Raw genomic sequence first — 23,145 nt, forward strand, 5'->3', positions numbered from 1 at the left:
AATGTTGATAGGTGACCAGAATGACCTTCGTCAGTTACACCTGTTCTTCCTGCTTTACATCTTTTTATCTACTCATAAACCTTTTGTTGATTCTTGGTGCTATATCCATACCGAGTCAATATCTGATGGTGAATTTCCACTTCCTCTGCCCAAAGAAAGCGTACTACTGCACATTGTTCTTCGATGTTGCAATCTTGCAATAGAGCATCTATGTTTCTGACCTCATGGCTGTCACATGACTAAAGGCTGAGTGCTGTACTGTGTGTGGACGAACTATCCAACAGTCAATGTACAAGTACATATGTTGCATTTCACTAGCTCTCTTCTGATTATTGTAACAATAGCCTTTGATTTTTGATTTGCCCTCATATAACTGTAAAGTAGTTGATGCAGGTAAAGACCAATTGGTTCTTCTAATCCAGTGGTCTCAAAATCAAACCCTTTACAGGGACATATTTTGGATTTGTAGGTACTTGGAAGGGCCTCAGAAAAAATAGTTAATGTCTTATTAAAGAAATGACAATTTTGCATGAGGTAAAACTCTTTATAGTTTATAAATATTGCCTTTTGCCTAAATCTTAATAATAATATTGTAATTTATAGCTAAAGAGACATATGATCAAGAAACTGTTTTATTTTACTTTTGTGATTATGATAAACATACCATGGGCCTCAAAATAGTACCTGGTGGGCCGTATGTGGCCCCCAGGCTGCAAGTTTGAGACCACTGTTCTAATCTGTCTATTTCTGTCTGTTCTGCTAAAGATATATACCAACTATAGCTGCTTAGCTGAACTTTATCCAAGTCAGTTTGTCTTCCTCATTGGTTCTCTGTCATTCTGCATAGATGAACATACTAGTTTCACTGCTTAATCAAACATCCAACTTCTTCCATGTCCTTACCATCAAACTCTGTTATAATAAAACAGCAGCAAGATTATACTAAACTTAATTATACTTTTTGGTGGAATTAAGTCTGTCATATTTATAAAATGGAGAGGTTGCTTGCTATACAGCAAGGGGATTATCATAATTTTAAAAAGATTTGGGGGCCATTGATTACATATTCTAATGATCAGACACCTTAAACACCTTGTTATTATATAAGATATAGGTGGGGTGGGATTTGGAAATATGATATTTGCTAATTGATTTATTGTTAATGGGGGTGGAAGGGTTTCTTTTATACTTTAAGGATTATAAGTAAGATTGTCAAGTGATTTGTTAAAACTTTTTTGTGATAATAATTTTACACTTGATGTAAGATATGAAAATGAATAAAGATTTAATTAAAAAAACAGCTGCAAGCTGTTTAGTCATTTATTAAGTATTTAGCCCATGGTCTTTCCAGTGAAAGTTCAAGGTGAGTTATATTTAGGTACACTAGATATTTCCCTGTCTTCATAGGGCTTACAATCTAATTTTTGTATTTGTAACAATGGAGGATTAAGCGACTTACACAACAACAAAAAAATCAATCCAACCAATCTCCAGTATGAAAGTGACTTGCCAAAATCACACAATGAACATTGATGATATTTGAACCCTGGTCTCTCCGGTTCATAGGCAGCTCTTGAAGTAAAACAAGAAAGCCTGTTGCCCAAATATGTGGTTGCTCATCTGGATGGTACTAATCAATCTGATTGGTTTCTGGATGGTTGTAATCTAACCTATGGCTTGGTGTTATGTTATGCTATGCTATACTTCTGCTCTTGTTTTCTATCATTTTTGCCTCTGCTCTTTGGGTATGGAATACTCGGTTGTTTGCAATCCAGTAATTTCTCAGTATTGTTCCACCACTGTTTTCTCTGTATCCAAAGCATGCCTGAATCCTATCCGCTTTGATTTCCATCTCTATTGGAAAGTTATTTCAGACTCTTAGTATTTTCTCTTATTTATTCAGTGCAATATAACTCGTCCTTGAGATTGCACTTCTCTGGAAAAATGTCATCTTTGTGTATTTTTATTGAAGCTTGCTAAATATTTGTATGTTAGTTTTCTTCAGATTTATATGTAACCTAGTGATTAACATTGACAGTTGTATCACAACAGAATAAAGATTGAGTACCACTGTTTAAAGTATCCTATCATTAATAAGGGTTTATTATCCAGAGCTTACCGAAGGCAAATGAGAGAGAGTTCTGAGAAGATTGGTCATCATGAGGGAATGTCAAGTGATGATGAGATGTCTCCATTACAGGCAACAGATTTTCAGAAGGGCAGAGGTAATATATTTCATGTTTTCTTTAGAATAGTTCTTCTCTAAGTCACTTTTCTTTATTGTCTTAACCATGCATAAACATATTTGGCATTTGATCATACTGAAACAATAATTTATTTATTGGTGTTAGAATAATTTAATATGGAAAGTGAACTGCAAAAAAGGTGTTTACTAAAACTGTTTTTGCTTGTTCAGAAATGTTATTTATATCTTAACCTGGTGTCAGGTCAAAAGCGCGCCGGGACAAAGGCGCGCCCAGACAATTGAGCGCAGTGTGCGCCGCCGCGCCGCTCTAAATTACTGTTTTTAGTGCTCCGACGTGGGGGGGTGAACCCCCCCACTTTACTTAATAGACATCGTGCCGCGTTGTGGGGGGTGTGGGGGGTTGTAACCCCCCACATTTTACTGAAAACTTCACTTTTTCCCTGTTTTTAGGGAAAAAGTTCAGTTTACAGTAAAATGTGGAGGGTTACAACCCCCCATAACGCCGGCGCGATGTCTATTAAGTAAACTGGGGGGGTTCCCCAACAAAACCCCCCGTCGGAGCCCCTAAAAACTGTAATTTAGAGTGGCGCGGCGGCGTGCGCTGCGCTCAATTGTCGGCGCGCGCTTTTGTCTTTCACGCCCTTAACGCTAGTTGTAATTTTGAATTCAAATCTCAAAAAGATGACCTGTATAATCTGGAAAGCTGATGGTTTTTGTTGTTGTTGGTACTTTTAAAGATATCCAATCACGTAATTGCGCTGTCGCACAAATCTTATGCACTAACACAGGTTGGTTTAGAGATTAACAGGGGTCTCAAGTGCTCACTACCAGAAGCCTGAGTTATTTGTCAAAGCCACTGGCTAATACCGTGAGCTATCATCGGTCCCGTATTTTATCTCTATGCCTATGATTTGTGCATTTAAGATATATTAATATTGACTTATTTTCTTTATAAATTAATCCTAAAAATCTATATTATTTAATGCTTGACCATTCCAAATATATCAGAATTACTTAGCTTTTTTTGTATCTTTTTCTTGCTGTTTTATTCCCATTCCATGTAATTCAGGATTTCTCAACTTATTTTCATTATGTTAATCCTGTTATTCTCCTCTACGGAAGATCTCCGTTTCGCCCCACGTATTAACAAGGGGCTTCTTCAGGAAAGCACCACTGCCTCTATAGAAAAAGTAGACCATATAGTTTATGTATTATTCCACTTAAAAGTTAGACACATGCTAACTTTTAAGTGGAATAATACATAAACTATATGGTCTGCTTTTTCTATAGAGGCAGTGGTGCTTTCCTGAAGAAGCCCCTTGTTAATACGTGGGGCGAAACGGAGATCTTCCGTAGAGGAGAATAACAGGATTAACATAATGAAAATAAGTTGAGAAATCCTGAATTACATGGAATGGGAATAAAACAGCAAGAAAAAGATACAAAAAAAGCTAAGTAATTCTGATATATTTGGAATGGTCAAGCATTAAATAATATAGATTTTTAGGATTAATTTATAAAGAAAATAAGTCAATATTAATATATCTTAAATGCACAAATCATAGGCATAGAGATAAAATACGGGACCGATGATAGCTCACGGTATTAGCCAGTGGCTTTGACAAATAACTCAGGCTTCTGGTAGTGAGCACTTGAGACCCCTGTTAATCTCTAAACCAACCTGTGTTAGTGCATAAGATTTGTGCGACAGCGCAATTACGTGATTGGGTAGTGAGATTCACTAAGTTTATAATAGAGGTGATACTTTTAAAGATATGACAACCTGCAAAGATTCAAAATTATTCTATTAACCCATGTAAATCAAGCCTCTGGTAAATGCAGGTGTTGGCATGTATGATGGCATAATCTTAGATGCTAATTGAATGAAAGCTACCAATTTGCAGTCGGTGCTGCTTCATATCACAAAACTTTTCTAATTGGCAGGTTGAAATTCTAGTATAATCTAATATTTTGATGCTCAATAAAATCAAGATAACTATTAAATACTTTTTCTAATAAGTACAAAAATACTGCAGCTTATACTTCTTTAATACAGGTTGCTTGGGTTTTTAATCCTTGAGCCTCATAGTGTGTCCTAAATATGTTGCAGCGGCTAGGCAAAATGCTTCATGTTCTTAATGATATTTTCATTTCCTGCATGATTCTTATTAGGAACTTAGAAACAAGTGTTCGCTTATTATTTTAATGCATGCTCAGTAGGTGGGCTGTTTCTTGGCAATAGTAGGTAATAAGACCTGCAGTTTGGAGTAGAGGGAAGCTGAGCTGTTTGTGTTTCAGGATCTTCAGGAGTCACTACTCCTAAAATGACACTCTGCCCAAATGCACTTTTTTTTTGCTAGGTATGGCTCATATACAACTTCAAAAATTTCCACCCTGTGTACCAGTTGAATAGTTGAAATAATATTGTGGATTAGAGGGCATTAAAAATCTATTTTTGAATATTGTTGGTATATTTTATTCACAGATGATATTTTGAAGAAATGTCAAACAATTTTTGATGATGTGCTTGAGGACTTCTGCAGCATCAAATGTATTTTGCTGAAATTCCAGGAGTGGCGAGAAAAATTTCCAGATTCTTATTATGAAGCCTACATAAGCTTATGTCTGCCTACGCTTTTGAAACCATTAATCAGAACCAAGTTGATAGGTTGGAATCCACTTGAGGTAGGTTTGCTATGGCATTTGTATTTTACTTAAGAACTGAAGTTCCTGGTTGTATCATTTTTATTTCTTTATTATAGAGGTATAGTAGGTATGGAACATTCTTCCTGGTTTCTTCTGCTTAAGAAAGTTTTGTAGCTTTGCTGCAGGTTCACATTGGATAACAATATTTTTAAAGAGCTGTCATTCTTTATACATATATATAATTATGTTTCATTTTTCACAGTTGTATCTGACTTTAATTCTTTAATCCAAGGTGGGGAGAACGAGAGGGCACTCTCTAAAGTTGAAAGGGGATAGATTCTGTACAAACGTAAGGAAGTTCTTCTTCACCCAGAGAGTGGTAGAAAACTGGAACGCTCTTCTGGAGTCTGTCATAGGGGAAAACACCCTCCAGGGATTCAAGAAATAGTTAGACAAATTCCTGCTGAACAAAAATATGCGCTGGTATGGCTAGTGTCAGTTAGATCGCTGGTCTTTGACCAGAGGGCCGCCGCTTGAGCGTACTGCTGGGCATGATGGACCACTGGTCTGACCCAGCAGCGGCAATTCTTATGTTAAGTATATCCAGGGACTGCTATTTACCTGGATATAGGTTCAGGAGAAGTTCCACAGGATGAAAATTCCTCTCTTAGGCAATAAGAGAAGAGCTTCTTGTCCCGAATCTTGTTAAATTGGATACAAAACACTGAAGACTTCAAGAACAAAATCTTTAAGATTTATTATAATAAATGCAAAGTAAATTTCAAATTATAAAGTATTTATGTGTTCAATTGGAAGGAATAAGAAACTCGCATTACATTCTCCTGTTCAAATTCCTTCAAAGAAATCTTGCCAAAGCTATACATTTTATCCTTTCTCTGACATTAGCATACAATAGTCTGACGTGTAAGCTTCCTAAACACATATATCCTATGGAGCCTAGTTCATTTACAAAAACATATTTTTTCTATATAATTGTCCAGTTAACGCTTTATAGCCTGGACCAAAGATAAAATCTCAATGTAAACAACAAACCAGCACTTGCTCATTAAGTCCAACAGATAGCTGTGTTACTCCTTTTCTCCATATAACAACTGACATTTGTAACCTGTCAAGACATACATGCATCATGTCAGAAGAAGGCCTACATCCTGGTTTATAAAAACAGACACATCCTAACATCTGTGTGAACTCCTAATTAATCTTATCTTTAAATTCCATGACTGCATTTGAACATAAATTTACCTATGTATTAAAAAGTCACAGGTCACCCTCTGACCTTCCTTAGCACAACTAAAATGCAGAAACAGCAATTTAGATTTTCCAGTCTGTAAGTACACTGTCTCAGACTTTTTCACTAGATCTTTCATCTGAATTCCCCAATTTTAATATATAGGCACTTTGCTTTAATTTATTCACAAACTCAGTTTTCATATCATCTGTGACACCTTATCACACCTACAAATGCCAGGAATTCCTCATCAAGTAATAATAAAATTGCACTGTGAATGTACATGATACTTCTGTTGTAAAGTTAAATTGGCATTACCCTATTTTTAAAGCATGGGGAGTGGTGTGGGTGACGGAGACACACAGAAAGGCATGGAGAGAAAAAGACAGGGAGACAGACAGAAAGAAAGGGGGTTAGGGAGAGAGGAAGAAAAAGTTGGGGAGGGAATGAGGTCTGGAGGAGAGAAAGCATACAGGAGGCTGAAAGAAGGGAAGAAATATTGGATGCACAGTCAGAAGTATAAAGTGCAATCAGAGACTCATGAAATCACCAGACAACAAAGGTAGGAAAAATGATTTTATTTTCAATTTAGTGATCAAACTGCGTCTGTTTTTTGAGAATTTATATCTGCTGTCTATATTTTGCACTATGGCCCCCTTTTACTAAACCGCAATAGTGGTTTTTAGCGCAGGGAGCCTATGAGCATCAAGAGCAGCGCAGGACATTCAGCGCAGCTCCCTACGCTAAAAACCGCTATCGCGGTTTAGAAAAAAGGGAGGGGGTATATTTGTCTATTTTTGTATAGTTGTTACTGAGGTGACATTGCATAAAGTCATTTGCCATGACCTCTTTGAAAACCCATGGAATATAAATGATAATTAATATTCTTTAGCACTCTCCAGACCAGTAGAGGTTAACTTTACGATTGGGTATATATCTAATCATGACCAGCAGGTGGAGACTGAAAACAAAACTTTGGGACAGTATATCCTAGCCCCTCCTCTCTATTTCCCTCAGTCTTCTTTCAGTCTCCAGCAGGTGTTGAGTGATCTGTACCCATCTCCCTTGGTAGGGCTGTTGGAATTTGTTTAGAGGTTTATTGTCCCTGTTTTTAGCCGGACGGAGCTTGGACGGACTCTGTTTGGGGGTTCGTCCGACCTCGGGGGTGTCAAACCCGGCGGGTCACGAGCGGGGTCCCTCCCCCCACTTCCTCCACCTCCCCATATTTTTTTAGAGGAGCCTCAGCAGTAAGCCTTGCCCCCTAACTCAAGCAAGGCATATTGCTTCGAGAGCCTGTGGAGTCTGTTCTGTAAAAAAAAAAAAATTAAAAATTAAAAAAAAAAAAATAAAAAAAATCCAGAGGTAGTGCTGGTCTGGAGGGTTGTATCCCTTTAAGAAAACTGTATTTTACTGTATTTTTTCAAATAACCGGCACTTTTTTACAGCTAGGTCGCGTATGGAGCTCCCCGCCGATGGTGCCTCGCGAGTCGGCAGGGAACGGTGGAGAAGCCCGGTCTTCTCCGTCCGCCCACGGAGGGATTCCCCGAGCCGCCGACGGTCGGGTTTTAGAGGATTCCCTCTCAGCTGATATTTTGACAGCTGATGCCGGCTTGCCTGTTTTAGCGGCTGAGACTATTCAGGTCTCTCAGCCGCTGCAGGCTGTGGAGGGAGCTGTTTTGGCGGGAAAGACGCCATCTTCTCTGTCTGGCCCCTCCATTTTGTCTTCCACCTCAGGTGACCTTCCCCCTGTTTTGTCTAAGCAGGGGCAGGTTTCTGCTGGGTCCCCTGCTGTGGCAGGGAGTCCCTTGGGACCCTCGGGGGGTTTTTCCCCTGATTTTTTCTTTTCATTATGCAAAGCCTATTTTCAGGCGGCTGGGGGTCCCGGTTGCGCCCAGGGGGTCTCGGGGGGTGGGGTTTCCTCCGCGCTCCCTGCGGCTTTGCCTCTCTCGTCTGACGTGACGTCCCCTCCGCCGCCTCTCTTGTCCAAGCGTCCGCGGGTGTCGTGGGACGAGGATTTGTGGTCGGAGGAACGTGTCGGTATGGAGGAGGACCTGGACCCTTCTGAGGAATTCCAGGACCCTCTGGAGGGGACGGAAGCTGGCGGCGGGTTGTCGGGTTTCCCGTTCTCCAGTGATGAGGCGTCCGTGGTGCGCCTTTTTCAGAGAGATGAGCTGCCTGACCTTATTCAACAGGTTTCTTCGGCTTTGCGTTTTGAGGACGCGCCGCCGGAGACTCCGCGTGTGGGGGACCCTCTGTTACGAGGGATCCGTTCCGTTTCCCGCTCTTTTCCTATGCATCAGGATATTCGGGATATTATTCTTGAGCAGTGGAAAACGCCGGAGACGCCGTTTCGGCTGGCGCGCAGCATGGCTCGCCTGTATCCCATTCCTGAAGGGGATCGGGCTACGTTAGCTTCGCCAGTCGTGGATGCGGTGGTCTCGGCTATTTCCAAGCGGCATACCGTGCCTGTTGAGGGCGGTTCTGCCTTGCGGGACTCTGAGGAGCGCAAATTGGAGACCATCCTTAAGCAAAATTTTCAAGTCTCTGCCTTTGGGGTCCAGGCGGCTATTTGTGGGGGACTGGTCGCTCGCGCCGTGTTTCGGTGGGCGGAGCGGGTCTTGGATCGAGAGTCTGACGACTGGTCTCTGGTGGATCAGGAGGTAGCAAAGATTGAGATGGCTGCCTCATTCCTCTCGGATGCTCTGTATGACTTGGTGCGGATCTCGGCTAAGTCCATGGCTTTTGGCGTGGCCGCAAGGCGTGTGTTGTGGCTGCGCGCTTGGGCGGCGGATGCTGCGTCCAAAGCTAAGCTTACTAAATTTCCCTTTCGGGGGTCGTTTTTATTTGGAGAGGACTTGGATAAGTTAATTCAGACTCTGTCGGACTCGAAAGTTCCCCGTTTGCCGGAGGACCGTGCCCGCCCGGCGTCTCGGGGGGGTGCGGCCCGGGGGCGTTTGCGGGAATTTCGCAAGTATCGCCCTGGGCGTGGGGCTGCTTCTTTCCAGTCTCCGGGGTTTTCCCGGGGTCGGTTCTTCCAGCGCATGCAGCCCTTTCGGGGGGCCCGTCGGGGGGCAGGGAACCCCTCCGCCGGTTCCCCCGCTTCCCGTCCTGCACAATGACGCCTTGCCGGCGCCCCCCTTGGTTCCGGTGGGGGCCCGGCTGCGCGACTTTTTTCCCAAATGGGCCGAGATCACGTCCGATCAGTGGGTCCTGGAGGTGGTGCGGGACGGTTATGCCCTGGAGTTCGCCCGCTCTCTGCCGGATTTTTTCCTCGCTTCTCCGTGTCAGACTCCGGGGAAGAAGCAGGCTTTTCGCCAGACCCTTCAGCGCTTGCTAGATCTCAGGGCAGTAGTTCCGGTGCCCCCCCCGGAGTGGGGCACGGGCAGGTACTCCATTTACTTTGTGGTGCCCAAGAAGGAGGGGACTTTTCGGCCCATCCTCGATTTGAAAGGGGTCAACAGGGCTCTCAAGGTTCCCTCTTTCCGTATGGAAACGCTGCGGTCGGTCATTCTGGCGGTTCAGCCGGGGGAGTTTCTCACTTCTCTCGATCTGACGGAGGCCTACTTGCATGTTCCTATTCGGACCTCTCATCAGCGTTTCCTGCGCTTTGCGATCTTGGGTCGGCACTATCAGTTCTGTGCGCTTCCCTTTGGGCTGGCCACGGCTCCCCGGACGTTCACCAAGGTGATGGTGGTCGTCGCGGCAGCCTTGCGGTCGGAGGGCATTCTGGTACACCCCTACCTGGACGACTGGTTAATTCGGGCCAAGTCGTTGCAGGAAAGCTACCGGGTTACGGCTCGGGTGGTGGAGTTTCTCCGGTCGCTGGGCTGGGTGGTCAACCTTTCCAAGAGTCGGTTGGTTCCGGCTCAGCGTCTGGAGTACCTCGGGGTGCTGTTCGACACCTCCTTGGGGAAGGTCTTCCTCCCAGAGGCCCGGGTGAGCAAATTGCAGTCTCAGATTCGCCTGCTTTTGGCGTCCCGGTGTCCTCGGGCGCGAGATTTCCTCCAGGTCCTGGGGTCGATGGCGGCGTCCCTGGACGTGGTGAGGTGGGCGCGGGCCCACATGCGTCCTCTTCAGTATGCTCTGCTCCGGAGGTGGTCTCCCCAGAGGCACGGGATGGATGTTCCGGTTCCCCTGCGAGGCTTGGCGCGCTGCAGTCTGCGTTGGTGGCTCCGGACCCCTCACCTTGTTCAGGGGGTGGGTCTGGATCTTCCGCAGTGGACGGTGCTCCTTACGGATGCGAGTCTCCTGGGTTGGGGGGCCCAGTGTCTGGGTCACTCTGCTCAGGGAACCTGGTCCATGGAGGAGGCCTCCTGGTCGATCAACGTGTTGGAGACCAGGGCGGTCCGGCTGGCGCTGTTGGCTTTCCACTCCCTTTTGTTGGGCAAGTCGGTCAGAGTCCTGTCGGACAATGCCACGGCGGTGGCTTATGTCAATCGTCAGGGGGGCACCAAGAGCACTCTGGTGGCGCAGGAGGCGGCTCGGCTCATGGTTTGGGCGGAGTCGCATCTTCTGGACCTCTCGGCCTCTCACATTGCCGGGGTAGAAAACGTTCAGGCGGACTTCCTCAGTCGTCACTTCTTGGATCCGGGCGAGTGGTGTCTCGGCGCCGAGGCGTTTCAGTTGCTAGTGCGTGCTTGGGGGCAGCCCCTGATGGATCTGATGGCTACAAGTGGCAACGCCAAAGTACCCCGCTTCTTCAGTCGTCGCAGGGACGGTCTGGCCGAGGGTCTGGATGCTCTGGTCCAACCGTGGCCAACGGAGGGGCTGTTGTATGTGTTCCCTCCTTGGCCATTAGTAGGCAGAGTACTGCTTCGCATTGTTCGCCATCCGGGGCTGGTGGTCTTGGTGGCTCCGGATTGGCCTCGTCGTCCGTGGTATGCGGATCTGGTGAGGCATCTGGTGGCGGATCCTCTTCCTCTGCCTCTCGAGTGCGATCTTCTGACGCAGGGTCCCATTCCCATGTTCGACCCGTCTCCCTTTTGTCTTACGGCTTGGCTCTTGAAAGGGGCCGCCTGAGTAAGAAGGGATATTCCGACAAGGTGATCTCTACACTTTTGGGGTCCCGGAGGCTTTCTACCTCTCGGGCTTATGTACGGGTTTGGCGTCTTTTTGAGGAATGGTGCCGAGCGCGGGGAGTGGTCTCCTTTCGCGCTTCTCTGCCTAACATTCTAGAGTTTTTGCAGGATGGCCTGGATAGGGGCCTGGCCTGGTCTTCTCTTCGGGTTCATCTGGCGGCCCTGTCGGCTTTTCGGGGGCTGGTGACAGGTCAGCGTTTGTCAGCCATTCCTGATGTGATTCGCTTTCTTAGGGCGGCCAAGTTGCTCAGGCCTCCCATAAGGCCCTCGATTCCCTCTTGGGATCTCAATCTGGTTCTCTCTGTTCTAGTGCGCCCTCCTTTCAAGCCGTTGGATGGCTGTTCGTTGAAGGACCTTACGCTGAAGTCGGTCTTTTTGGTGGCCATTACTTCCGCTAGACGGGTGTCGGAGCTACAGGCTTTCTCTTGTAGGGCTCCCTTCCTGGAGTTTTCAAAGGAGCGGGTTGTTTTGCGGCCTGTTCCTTCCTTTCTGCCGAAGGTAGTTTCTCCTTTTCATGTCAATCAATCGGTGGTCCTCCCGGTCTTGGGTAGTCGGGAGGGTTCTTCTGAGCAACGACAGCTGCGCAAGTTGGATGTCGGTCGGGTCCTCCATGCTTATGTGCAGCGGACCCGGGATTTTCGGAGCTCCGATCATCTCTTTGTGCTTCTGGCGGGTCCTCGTCGGGGGGCTGGCGCTTCTAAGGCTACTATTGCGCGCTGGATCAAGGAGACGATCGCTTCCGCTTATCTTCTGAGTCAGAAGCCGGTTCCGGAGTTTCTCAAGGCTCATTCCACTAGGGGTCAGGCGGCTTCTTGGGCTGAGTCGTCGCTCGTGCCTCCGGTGGATATTTGTAAGGCTGCGGTTTGGTCCTCCTTGCATTCATTTGTTCGGCATTATCGGGTAGATGTTCAGGCGCGTCGGGACGCGGTGTTCGGTGAGCGTGTTCTGGTATCGGCCCTTCGGGGGTCCCGCCCGTGAGAGGGACTGCTTTGGTACGTCCCAATCGTAAAGTTAACCTCTACTGGTCTGGAGAGTGCTAAAGAAGGAGAAATTAGGTTCTTACCTGCTAATTTACTTTCTTTTAGCTTCTCCAGACCAGTAGAGGTCCCCACCCTGTCTGTTGTTGTTGTTGTTGGGGCTGTTGCGCGGGCAGTTTTTGGTTTTTGCTGCGGGTTCTAGTATTTTTCTAGGGCCGGGGAGAATTGAAGAACAGCGGCTGTGGCTCGGCTGGCTTAGCTGGCGAGCTGTGGGGACCTTCTTCCTTCGGGAATTTCTCCTCTGCATTTTCCAACAGCATTTTTTGGGTATGTTATTTGTTACTCCTTTCGGAGTATTGTTTTTTCTCTCTGTCGTTTCCAGTTCTTGGTTCTGCTTGGCTATTCGGCAGACTGAGGGAAATAGAGAGGAGGGGCTAGGATATACTGTCCCAAAGTTTTGTTTTCAGTCTCCACCTGCTGGTCATGATTAGATATATACCCAATCGTAAAGTTAACCTCTACTGGTCTGGAGAAGCTAAAAGAAAGTACATTAGCAGGTAAGAACCTAATTTCTCCTTTTCTCTGCATACAGTGTGCTTTGTGTTTTTTTAAATTTTGTTGTTGGTAGATCATTTTGACTTGGTCATTTTAAAAGTAGCTCGCAAGCCCAAAAAGTGTGGGCACCCCTGATCTAAAGTATCACATTAGTCACAAATCCCACTTCTATTGCTAAGGCATAGGTGTTTGTATTTTAGGTGATTTATCCTTGGTCGCAAGCTGCTTGTAGAAGGATGTCAATCACATCTTTCAGCTCCTCCCTCACTACTAGAGCATAGTGCCCTCTTCAGTTCCACAAGGGTGGTCTGCAGCTCACAGGGCAACCCCTGCTGAGCTGGCTTGCTTTGTACATGCTCAAAGCTTGGAGCCCGTTTCCCTGGGAGCTAGCTTACCTTCTAAGTGACTGCAGGCTGTAGGGCACCTGTGTTAATTCCTTGGGACTTCAGGGAGTCAGCTATGTGTTTTTTTTTTTTAATTTAATTTATTTATTCATTCAGTTTTCTATACTGTTCTCCAGGGAGAGCTCAGAACAGTTTAAATGAGTTTATTCAGGTACTCAAGTATTTTTCCCTGTCTGTCCTGGTGGGGCTAACATCTAGCCAAACACTTATCTTAATTTTCAAGCTGTTTGGGTCTTGAAACTGTTGGAGCCCCGAACAGCTTGAAAATTAAGATAGGTGTTTGGCTATAAAATAAAGTATAGTAAAGATTTTTGGATAGACCGATGAGGCTTGCTACAGTGATCTTGAACTAAAATGAAATAATAAGTTCAAGTGTAGCCACTGAGGTCTTAACTAGATATTTTTATGCTGAATCTTTACGAAATTCTGTATGAGAACATTTTGATGTAAAGAGAAGATAGAAGAGGAAAATTGTTAGAAGTGAAGTATACTTGATTTGGATTTATGTAATCGCTTCACTTTATTCTTGAAAAGTAGCCATTGGAAAAATAGATGTATGTTAAGACATAAAGAACTGATATCAGTAACAGCTAAATATTTTTGAAACAAACTCATTAAATAAAAAAATATGATTATAAATTAGAACTAGGAGTAGGAACAATGTAAGATTAGAACTAAAAGTAGGAACAATGTAAGAATTGAAGCTCACCTATACACATAAGGGAACTTCACCATTTAGAATGACTCTCGCTAGCATGGCTCTTTTTGAAAACGCTGAAGATAACACTATTGGATTTTACAGTATTTGTATCACATTTTTGATCACATTATATTATCACCTTTTAAAAACTTTCAGCAGTGCCATGAAAGATTAAGGAGGCCACATTTAGGGGCTTGCCCCAGTTCTGTGGTTCTACCTTATTCAAAGTTCTGAGCACTAGCGAGAATCATTCTAAATGGTGAAGTTCCCTTATGTGTATAGAGTCGCTTTGGTTTAATTTGGGACTCATTTGGAGTTTACTGATCCAGCACAGTATTATTTAGAAATGAAGCTCAGAAATATAGAAGATGTTCAGTGTATAGGTGTAACTGCTGCTGTATGAACCATTGAGATGACAGAAATCATTCAATGAAAATATTGAGTCCTGTTGCTTATATTCTGTCTACCTGAATAGGAGTTCATAAACTTGGAGCAGGCATCCTGGTACAAAGAGATTAAAACATTTATCTACTCTGGAGATGGGTTAGAATCAAAGCAAGAAGATCACAGTGATCAGAAGATGTTACCTATAGTGCTTGTGAAAACAGTTATCCCTATAATCGCAGGTTGGTTAGAATTATTTCTTGATATATTCTATACCTTTCAGGCTAACGTTTAAATAGCTTGATTTTATTTAAATTACCAAGCAGAAAGCCTTAGTTTAATAATAGTATATGGTTTATTATTTATATTCTGTCTTTATACAAGGCAGATCACAACTTTATATACATAATTTAAAAAATACCAAAAAACATACAACATACAAATCTCATTACAAAAACAGGCAATTGACAAACATCCATCAGCAAAAATCTTTGAATAATAGTCTCTGAAGACAAACAGGATTACCCACGTGTAGCAGTTTCCATGCTGCTTTGGCCCTGCAGTAAAGAATGGCACAGGGAGAAAGTTTGTATCTGCCCCATCCCCGTGGGCTCTGTATCTGTCCCCGCCCTGTCCTCATCTACACAGGCTTCGAACATTTATTTTATATCTAAATATTTTTATTAAAGTATAAAAAGGGACAATTTCTAGTGTAATAGGTACATCATTCTTGAACACAAGAGTTGTGTACCTCTGATCGTGAGATCTGGTGTAGGGAGCCTCTTTTACATTTTTCTTCCCTACCTTTCCTCCAATCACTCTGGGCTGTCCTCTGATTCCTAAGTTTTATGTATGTCAACCTTGTAACCTGTTCTGAGCTCGTTGGGGAGGACGGAATATAAAACTAACCAAATGAGGGGCGTGGCTTAACGCGAGCACAAATGGACGTGTGATCGCGACGCTCCTCTTCACTAGGCAACTATTAAAAAAAATTACCCCCTTATTACAGAATTCATCAAGAAATAATTTCCTTCGATGCTGAATTTGTGACAGATCAATATTGACCTCCTTCGCTGAGACGGAAGAGAAGCCTAAGAGAGAAAAGCCAAGAGGTGGAGGCGCCGTTTTTTCTCTATCCTGAGCAGTGCGGTGTTGAGGGCTGGGTGACTGACGGGGTTTGAAGATCGCGGTGGACTGGCGTTGAGCTGCCCGACGACAGAGAGGAAGAGAGAAAAGTTTCCCCTTTATGACTGATTTCGCTGGAAAGCTGGTGCCTGTCAGTCTCTAGAGTGTGGCAGTTTGATGTAGCCCTCCCCTGCCGGTGTTGAAGCGAGGTCTTGTGTGACATCAACTTGGCAACGGTTGTTGAAATTATCCCCTTGTTGCTAATTTCGGAGAAAACAGGAATTGTGGCCGACCGATATTGATCTCCTCTGCTGAAACTGAAACGGATCCTGAGAGAGGAGAATCAAAGGTGAGATCGCCGGTTTTTTTTTTCAGCGCTGGATCAGCGCGGCATCAGGGCAACTGACAGAAAGGAAAAAAGACCTGAAGGGAAAGAGATAAGTAAAGCTGCTGTTTTTTTTTTTTTTATTATTATCGGCTTCTCTTTATGTTGATACGGCACGGTGGTGAGGAGGGCTGTTAAAATTTTGAACTGTCTAATGTTTTAAAAAATAAAAGAAAGATCGATCTCGTTGTGAGGCCGTTGTCAGTTGACTTCTAGAGCTGTGGCGGTTTGAAGCAGCCCTCTCCTGCCGGTGCTGAGTCGGAGTCCTGAGAGATCAATTAATCCTCTGCCTGAAGCCGTTTTTTTTTTTTGTTTTTTTTTAGATATAAAATCAAGACACTTTAAAGAATGAAGGCAGACTATTGAGTACTACATTTAATCAATAAAGAGAAAAGAAAAAGTTCTCACTTCAGACTGATTTCTATAGAGGGCTGCTGCCTGTCAAAGATAAAAATATGGCAGTTTGATATAGCCCTCTCCTGCCTGATGTCAAAGCAAAGCCTGAGGATAAAAAACCAATTGTTTTCTTCTGTGCTGAATAACATAATGTTGAGTACTGAGATTTCTAAAGATTGAACTAGCCAAAAACAAAGGAAAAGATAAAAGCTTCCTCAATTTAAACTAATTCTGGTGAGAGGACAGTGTCTGTCAATCTAAAATAAAGACAGTTTGAAATAGCCCTCCTCTGCCGTTTTTGAAGAAAATCCTGAGGGTAAGGAGCTATATGACAACAAAAAAAGAAAATTGGTGAAAACTGTGCCAATTGAAACTACCCTCCAACGAAATTAGACTGGAACCCTGAAAGAAGGGATCCAAAAAAAATTCCTATTCCTCATAGAATAACATCGAAGGCGAACTATTATACACTGTTGTGCACAAAAATCTCATTGAACATAAAGATTGTGGAAAAGGTAAAATCTGTAAAAATATAAAAATAAGTTCAGGAATATGGCAAGTACCAGACAAAATAAAAATGAGGCTGGTATGTCAGCAAAAAGACAGAAGCAGGATCAAATTACACCAAGTAAGATCCCACTTCCTGCTGAAGAACCGGATATATTGAGTAAAGCAGAAGTTATGGAAGAACTGAGACAAATTAAACAAATGCTTAAGGAAACTGTAACCAATATGTCTGAAATGAAGGAAGAAATACTAAACATCCACAGACAAATGGAAGTAAATAATAAAAGAACAACTATATTAGAAACTAAAATGGAGGTCATAGAAGGTGAAGCAAACAGATGCAAAAATGACAGTCTGGAATTGAATAAATTGAAAGATCAACTGGAAGACTATGAAAATCGAGGAAGAAGGAAAAATATTAAACTTTTTGGAATACAAGAAAATTTAGAAGGGAAAAATGTTATACATTTTCTAGAAAACTTAATTCCAAAAATACTACAACTGGATTTAAAACAACCACTGGAAATAGAAAGGGCTCATAGGATCCCAGCAAAAAATGTAGAAAATCAAGGCAGGCCAAGACCACTAATATTCAAAATGCTTAGGTACCAACAAGCATTAGAAATATTAAATGCTGCCAAGAAAGACAAAAATCTAAATTACAAAGGATCCAGAATATGGTTTTTGCCGGACTTTGCTAAAAACACAGCAAATAAAAGAAAGAGACTATTAGACATGAGACCTCAACTAAAAGAAAAAGGTTTTAAATACGGATTATATTATCCGGCAAAAATGAGAGTATCATCTGGAGATAAATCTTTGTATTTTGAAGATCCAGAAAAACTAAAAGCCTTTCTTTCAAAATCAGAACCTATGATATTTTAACATAAAATATCAAGATTGGTTTTGATGATATTGTGAAAAACTATAAAAATATGAGATATTGAAATACTGAAGAAAGAAAAACATGAACTAAAGAAAAGACAATAAAAATATAAAGAAAGAAAGTATAAGATATAGGAAAAATAAAAATACCATATTAAATACATGTTTAAGATAAATTTTTATGATGTAAACTATAATACTATGGAAATATAAATTAAAAATTGATGAATGGATAAAGATACATTAATGAAATGTTAAAAGTAAAGAAAAGGAAAAAAAAGAAAAAATGAAATGACTAAAGATATTAAAGGTTAATATAGATAGTTAGAAGGGGATATTGATTGAATATTGGTTGCCTAGAGGGGAGGGGAATGTTCGGGTTGCAGTTCCAATGTGTGATCTTAAGCAGTCATTATATTGGGTGGGAAAGGGAGGGGAAAAGATGGTATTTATTAGAATGATTAAGGAGAAAGTAAATAAGGGATTGGATACTTCAAGGGTAAATATGTGTGTCATAAAAAATATTTTTTGGATTTTAAATATAAAAGAAGAAAGGAAAAAGATTATATTGATAAGTTTTAAAATATATAATGTCTTTTAAGATATATTCTATTAATGTCAATGGCCTGAACCATGTAATTAAAAGGAAAAAGGTATTAGCATTTTTAAAAAAGCAAAATGCGGATATTTACTGTCTGCAGGAGACCCATCTTAATACAAAAGAATCACAGAAACTAATGGGTGGGTGGGTAAAAGATTGTTTTTTTTGCTCCAGCAGAGGGTAAAAAAGCAGGGGTAGCAATTCTTATAAATAAAAAATGTAATGCCAAGATTAAGGTAATAAATTCAGACCCACATGGAAGATGGATACACGTTGATATAGGTATGGGAAATAATGCCCTGACGTTGTTTAATATATATGCCCCTAATTCGAATCAATCAGAATTTTTAAAAAATTACAGAATATGTTATTACCACTGGCTACTTCTAATTTAGTGGTGGCTGGAGATTTTAATGCTGTAATGAATCCATTATTGGATAAAAAACCAAGTAAAAGTATAAAATCATTAGGTTTAGATAATCTGGCTCAATCATGCGATTTAAAGGATATATGGCGTATTCTTCATTTTAATGATCAGGAATTTTCATTTTGTTCACAGGTTCATAAATCATTTTCAAGAATAGATTATATTTTTGTTTCAACAAATGAAGTGCAACAGGTGATTAAAGCTTCCATAGATCCTATCATTATTTCGGATCATGCGGGAATATGGATAGAATTACAATTGGATAAATTGGAAAAGGGTAGACCTCTTTGGAGATTTGATAATGCACTGCTTGTGGATGATAAATTTTTGGAAAATTTTAAAACACAAATTAATGATTTCTTTCAAATGAATTTAGTGGAGGATACATCTATAGAGAATGTATGGGATGCATTTAAAGCAACTATGAGGGGTAATATTATATCATATTCAGCTTTTATTAGGAAACAGAATAAAATTCAATATATAGAATTAGAAAAAAAAAATAAAATATTAGAAGCTAAATTGATAAACAAATGGGAAAATGAGACATTGCAATCTCTTTTGAAAGTAAAAGGTAAATATAATGAATTATCTTCAAAAATGATAAGAAGAAATTTGTTTTCCAAACAAGCAGTGTATTATGGAAATTCTAATAAGGCGGGGAGATTATTGGCAAATTATCTTAAAGCAAAAAAAAGGAAAACTAGTGTTAATGGGATAAAAGATGATAATGGTACAATAACAAATCAAACAGATATAATTTTAAAACAATTTCTAAAATTTTATAAAGATCTGTATTCTTCCGAGCCTTATTTGGAGAGACAAAAAGATGGTAAAAATTTTTTAGATTTAATTAATGGACCTAAGGTTCCTGATCATATAAAACGGAGTTTAGATGAACCTATATCATTAAAAGAATTAGAAACAGCATTGAGATCTCTTAGAGTTGGATCCGCTCCAGGTGGTGATGGTTATACAGTAGAATTTTATAAAACATTTCAAAATATCCTTTCCCCACATTTACTAAATTTATATCAAACACAACTCATAAAAGGTGATATTAAAGGTACTATGGCTGAATCAATAATAATTGTTCTGCCTAAGCCAAATAAAGATCCTACTTTGGTTTCGAACTACAGGCCTATATCATTAATAAATGTGGATAATAAACTATTGGCGAAAATTTTGGCTTTGAGATTAGCCAAAGCTCTCCCACATATTATAGATATGCATCAGACGGGTTTCGTTGCTAAAAGACATTCCTCTAATAACTCTAGATTATTGTTTCATATGTTAAATTTATCAAAAAAAATGGATGAACCGGCTTTTACAGTTTCCTTGGATGCAGAAAAAGCGTTTGATAGGGTAGAATGGAATTTTATGTATCAAGCTTTAGAATGGTTTGGTATAGGTTCTGGATTTATACAAATGGTAAAAACTTTGTATAGCTTCCCGATTGCAAGATTAAATATTAATAATATGATATCTGATGGATTTCAATTGCGGAGGGGAGTTAGACAAGGTTGTCCTTTATCTCCTTTGTTATTTGATGTTATATTAGAACCCTTATTGTTAGCAATACAGCAAACCGGGGAGATACAGGGTATTTCATATTCAGATATGGAATATAAAATTTCGGCTTATGCTGATGATATTTTGCTTTATTTGAAAAATCCAGAATCTACCTTATCTTCATTATTAAAATTAATTGATAAGTTTGGTAAATTTTCAGGTTATAAAATTAATTGGAATAAATCTGAAATTATACCCTTAAATGTTCATTGTGTAAAAGGATTATTTAAAGATTTTCCGTTCATATGGAAGGAAGAAGGATTTAAATATCTTGGCATTCAAGTTAAAAATACAATTGAAGATACCGTAAAAGAAAATGAAAAATTTGTATTAAAAAAAGTTACGGAGTTGTGTGAGCAATGGAACCCCTTACATATTTCTTGGTGGGGGAGAGTTCAAACTATTAAAATGATGATCTTGCCTGTAGTTTGCTACCAAATGAGTATGATACCTATTTATTTTCAGGGGTCCTTTTATAAAAAGCTTAATAGCATTTTAACGAAATTTCTTTGGCTTGGTAGAACACCTAGAATAGCTTTAGTAACTTTGCAAAAATCAATTAAGGAGGGAGGGGTAAATTTTCCAAATTTTTATAGGTACCATCAAGCCTATATTCTACGTCAGGGTATATATTGGATCCTCCCAGAACTTATAGATAATGCACCAGATTGGTTATATTTGGAATGGCGCCTTATGTTTCCCCTAAATTTAGTTCACCTTCCAAGTATTAACATGCCTAGAAGATACAGAGAAAATAAAATTTTAATGGATACTTGGAAAACGTTGAGATTTATAAGTAAATTAACACCTATCCCAATAAACAAATCAACTAATCAATCTCTATGGATAAACTCCAAGATCAAAATTGGCGGAGCTCAAATCCTTTGGAAGAACTGGATTATTGCAGGCATTAGATCTTTGGATGACGTTATTTCAGAAGGTAAACTGCTGGATTTTTCACAATTGCAACATAGATTTGGTCTTAATAAAACACAAAGTTTTAAATGGTTGCAATTGAAGCAGGCCATTCAGGTTGGGTTCCCTGAATGGAAAACATTGAATAATCAATATAGTTTAAAGTTCTTATGTTTTCAAGCAGACTTCCTAGGACATCAAGCCGCATTGTGGTATAAATTAATATCTGGATATTTGAATAAAAAACCAAAAAATGGTCTAAGAGATATTTGGAGCATTGAGATTAAGCATCAAATTAATGCATCTCAATGGCCACTAATTTGGTCTTGGAGAATGAGATGTACAGTGTCAGCATCTATGAGACAAACTTGGTTCTTTTTATTACATAGAGCTTTTTGGACCCCTACACGTTTGCAAAAATTAGACAATTCTAAGTCCAATAAATGCTGGCACTGTAATCTGGAACCAGGGACTTTAGATCACTTACTATATCATTGTCCCTACATTAAAAGTTTTTGGAATTCAATTTGGCCACAAATTAATAAATTGATGGAAAATCATATAGCAATATCATATGATACAGTATTATTTGGAATGATGATGAGGAAAAAAAGTCAAATTTCACCAGAAAATAACAAGCTTTTATTAATTATGACAGGGGTTGCCATTCAGCATATAACCAATAATTGGAAGAATTATAATAACCTAAATTATACATTTTGGTGGAATACAATATGTCATATATTTAAAATGGAAAGAACAATAGCAATACAAAGAGGGACATATACTAAATTCATAAAAATATGGGGGCCATTGACAAAATATTGCAATGAATAATTAGTAGGATTTTCTTCTTCTTTTCTTCTTTTAAATATCTTCTTTGTGACACACATAGAGGGGGGGCAGTGAAAATAATTTTTACATAATAAAATATAATATGATTTACAATATATAATGTATGATTGAAAAGTAATAGAAGGGTGGGGGGAGGGAGGGGGGATAAAATACATTTAGAATATAATGTATTAGATATAAAAGTGATATTGTGTATTTATCAATTGTATTTTAATATTTTGTACACTTTATGTAAAAATTGAAAATAAAAATAATATATAAAAAAAAAAACTAACCAAATAAATAAATTTTATTCTCTATACACGAGATAGTAGGAGCCTGTCTATTCTGCTCATGTTTATTTTAAATTTAATTTGGAGGAGGGGGTTATCTGGTCTTGAAACTTTTCGGTGCTGCAGAGGCTCACAATTTAGTGATATCTCTAGCTGCAGAGATCACAGACTCTAAGGACAGAAGTCTGTAGCCAAGAGACAACCTGCTTTGCAGGGCCAGTGTCTGTCCATCAGAGGCGCGCTGGTTGATCACCTTCTCGAGTTCAGAGCCATTCAGATGGTGCTAAGGGCTCTACAAAACACTCTGGAGGGAAAAGCAATACGGATGTTTTCCAGCAATGCCACGGCAGTGGTGTATGTGAATTAGAGAGTTGCGCAGGGACAGAAATCCCACCCATCCCTGCCAGAATCCCCTCTGTCCCCGCCAGGATCCTTTCCGTCCCCACCCGTCTTCGCCAGAATTCCCTCTATCCCCGCCCGTCCCCACGAGGAATCCCTTCCATCCCCACCCATCCCCATAAAAAGCAGCAATTACTTTGACAGGATCATCAATTCCACAGTTTCTTTTGTGCTTGTGCTACTGTTTTCCTTGTGGAATCTCTTTTGGTGGAACCCTTTTTTTTCTGTTCAGGTAATTAACTTATAAATCCCCTCTTTTACTAAGGCATGCTAGCCGACTTAGCGTGTGCTAAATGCTAATGCTTCCATAGAATATAATGAACATGTCAGCCTTAGTAAAAGAGGGGGTTTATAAGTTAATTACCTGAACAGAAAACAAAAAAGGGTTCCACCAGAGATTTCACTAGGAAAACAGCAGCACAAACACAAAAGAAACTGTGGAATCAGTAAAAGATTTAATCAGGATCATCAATTCCACAGTTTTTTTAATGTTTATTTTATGTTTAAGTTAATTACTTGACTGCCGGCTGCTGAATCCTCCTGTTTCTCTGAAGCATCTCCTCATGCCTGCTGTGCTCATTACTGCTCCGTCCTCAGCTCGGGTCTG

The 23,145-nt window shown here is 40.7% G+C and overlaps 1 protein-coding gene across 8 annotated transcripts in view; it reads left to right on the plus strand.

Moving 5' to 3' along the window:
- The window catches only part of GCFC2 (GC-rich sequence DNA-binding factor 2), a 120,321-nt gene that overhangs the window by 64,579 nt on the left and 32,597 nt on the right, over positions 1-23,145 (plus strand). For all 8 annotated transcript variants that reach the window (XM_033937492.1, XM_033937494.1, XM_033937495.1 and 5 more), the window contains 3 exons: positions 2,113-2,225; positions 4,692-4,891; positions 14,291-14,441. In XM_033937492.1, the coding sequence (XP_033793383.1) occupies positions 2,113-2,225; positions 4,692-4,891; positions 14,291-14,441 (464 nt within the window). The remainder of the gene's footprint in view (positions 1-2,112; positions 2,226-4,691; positions 4,892-14,290; positions 14,442-23,145) is intronic.

The sequence above is a fragment of the Geotrypetes seraphini genome, chromosome 3 (assembly GCF_902459505.1).
Source record: "Geotrypetes seraphini chromosome 3, aGeoSer1.1, whole genome shotgun sequence".
Taxonomy (NCBI): domain Eukaryota; kingdom Metazoa; phylum Chordata; class Amphibia; order Gymnophiona; family Dermophiidae; genus Geotrypetes; species Geotrypetes seraphini.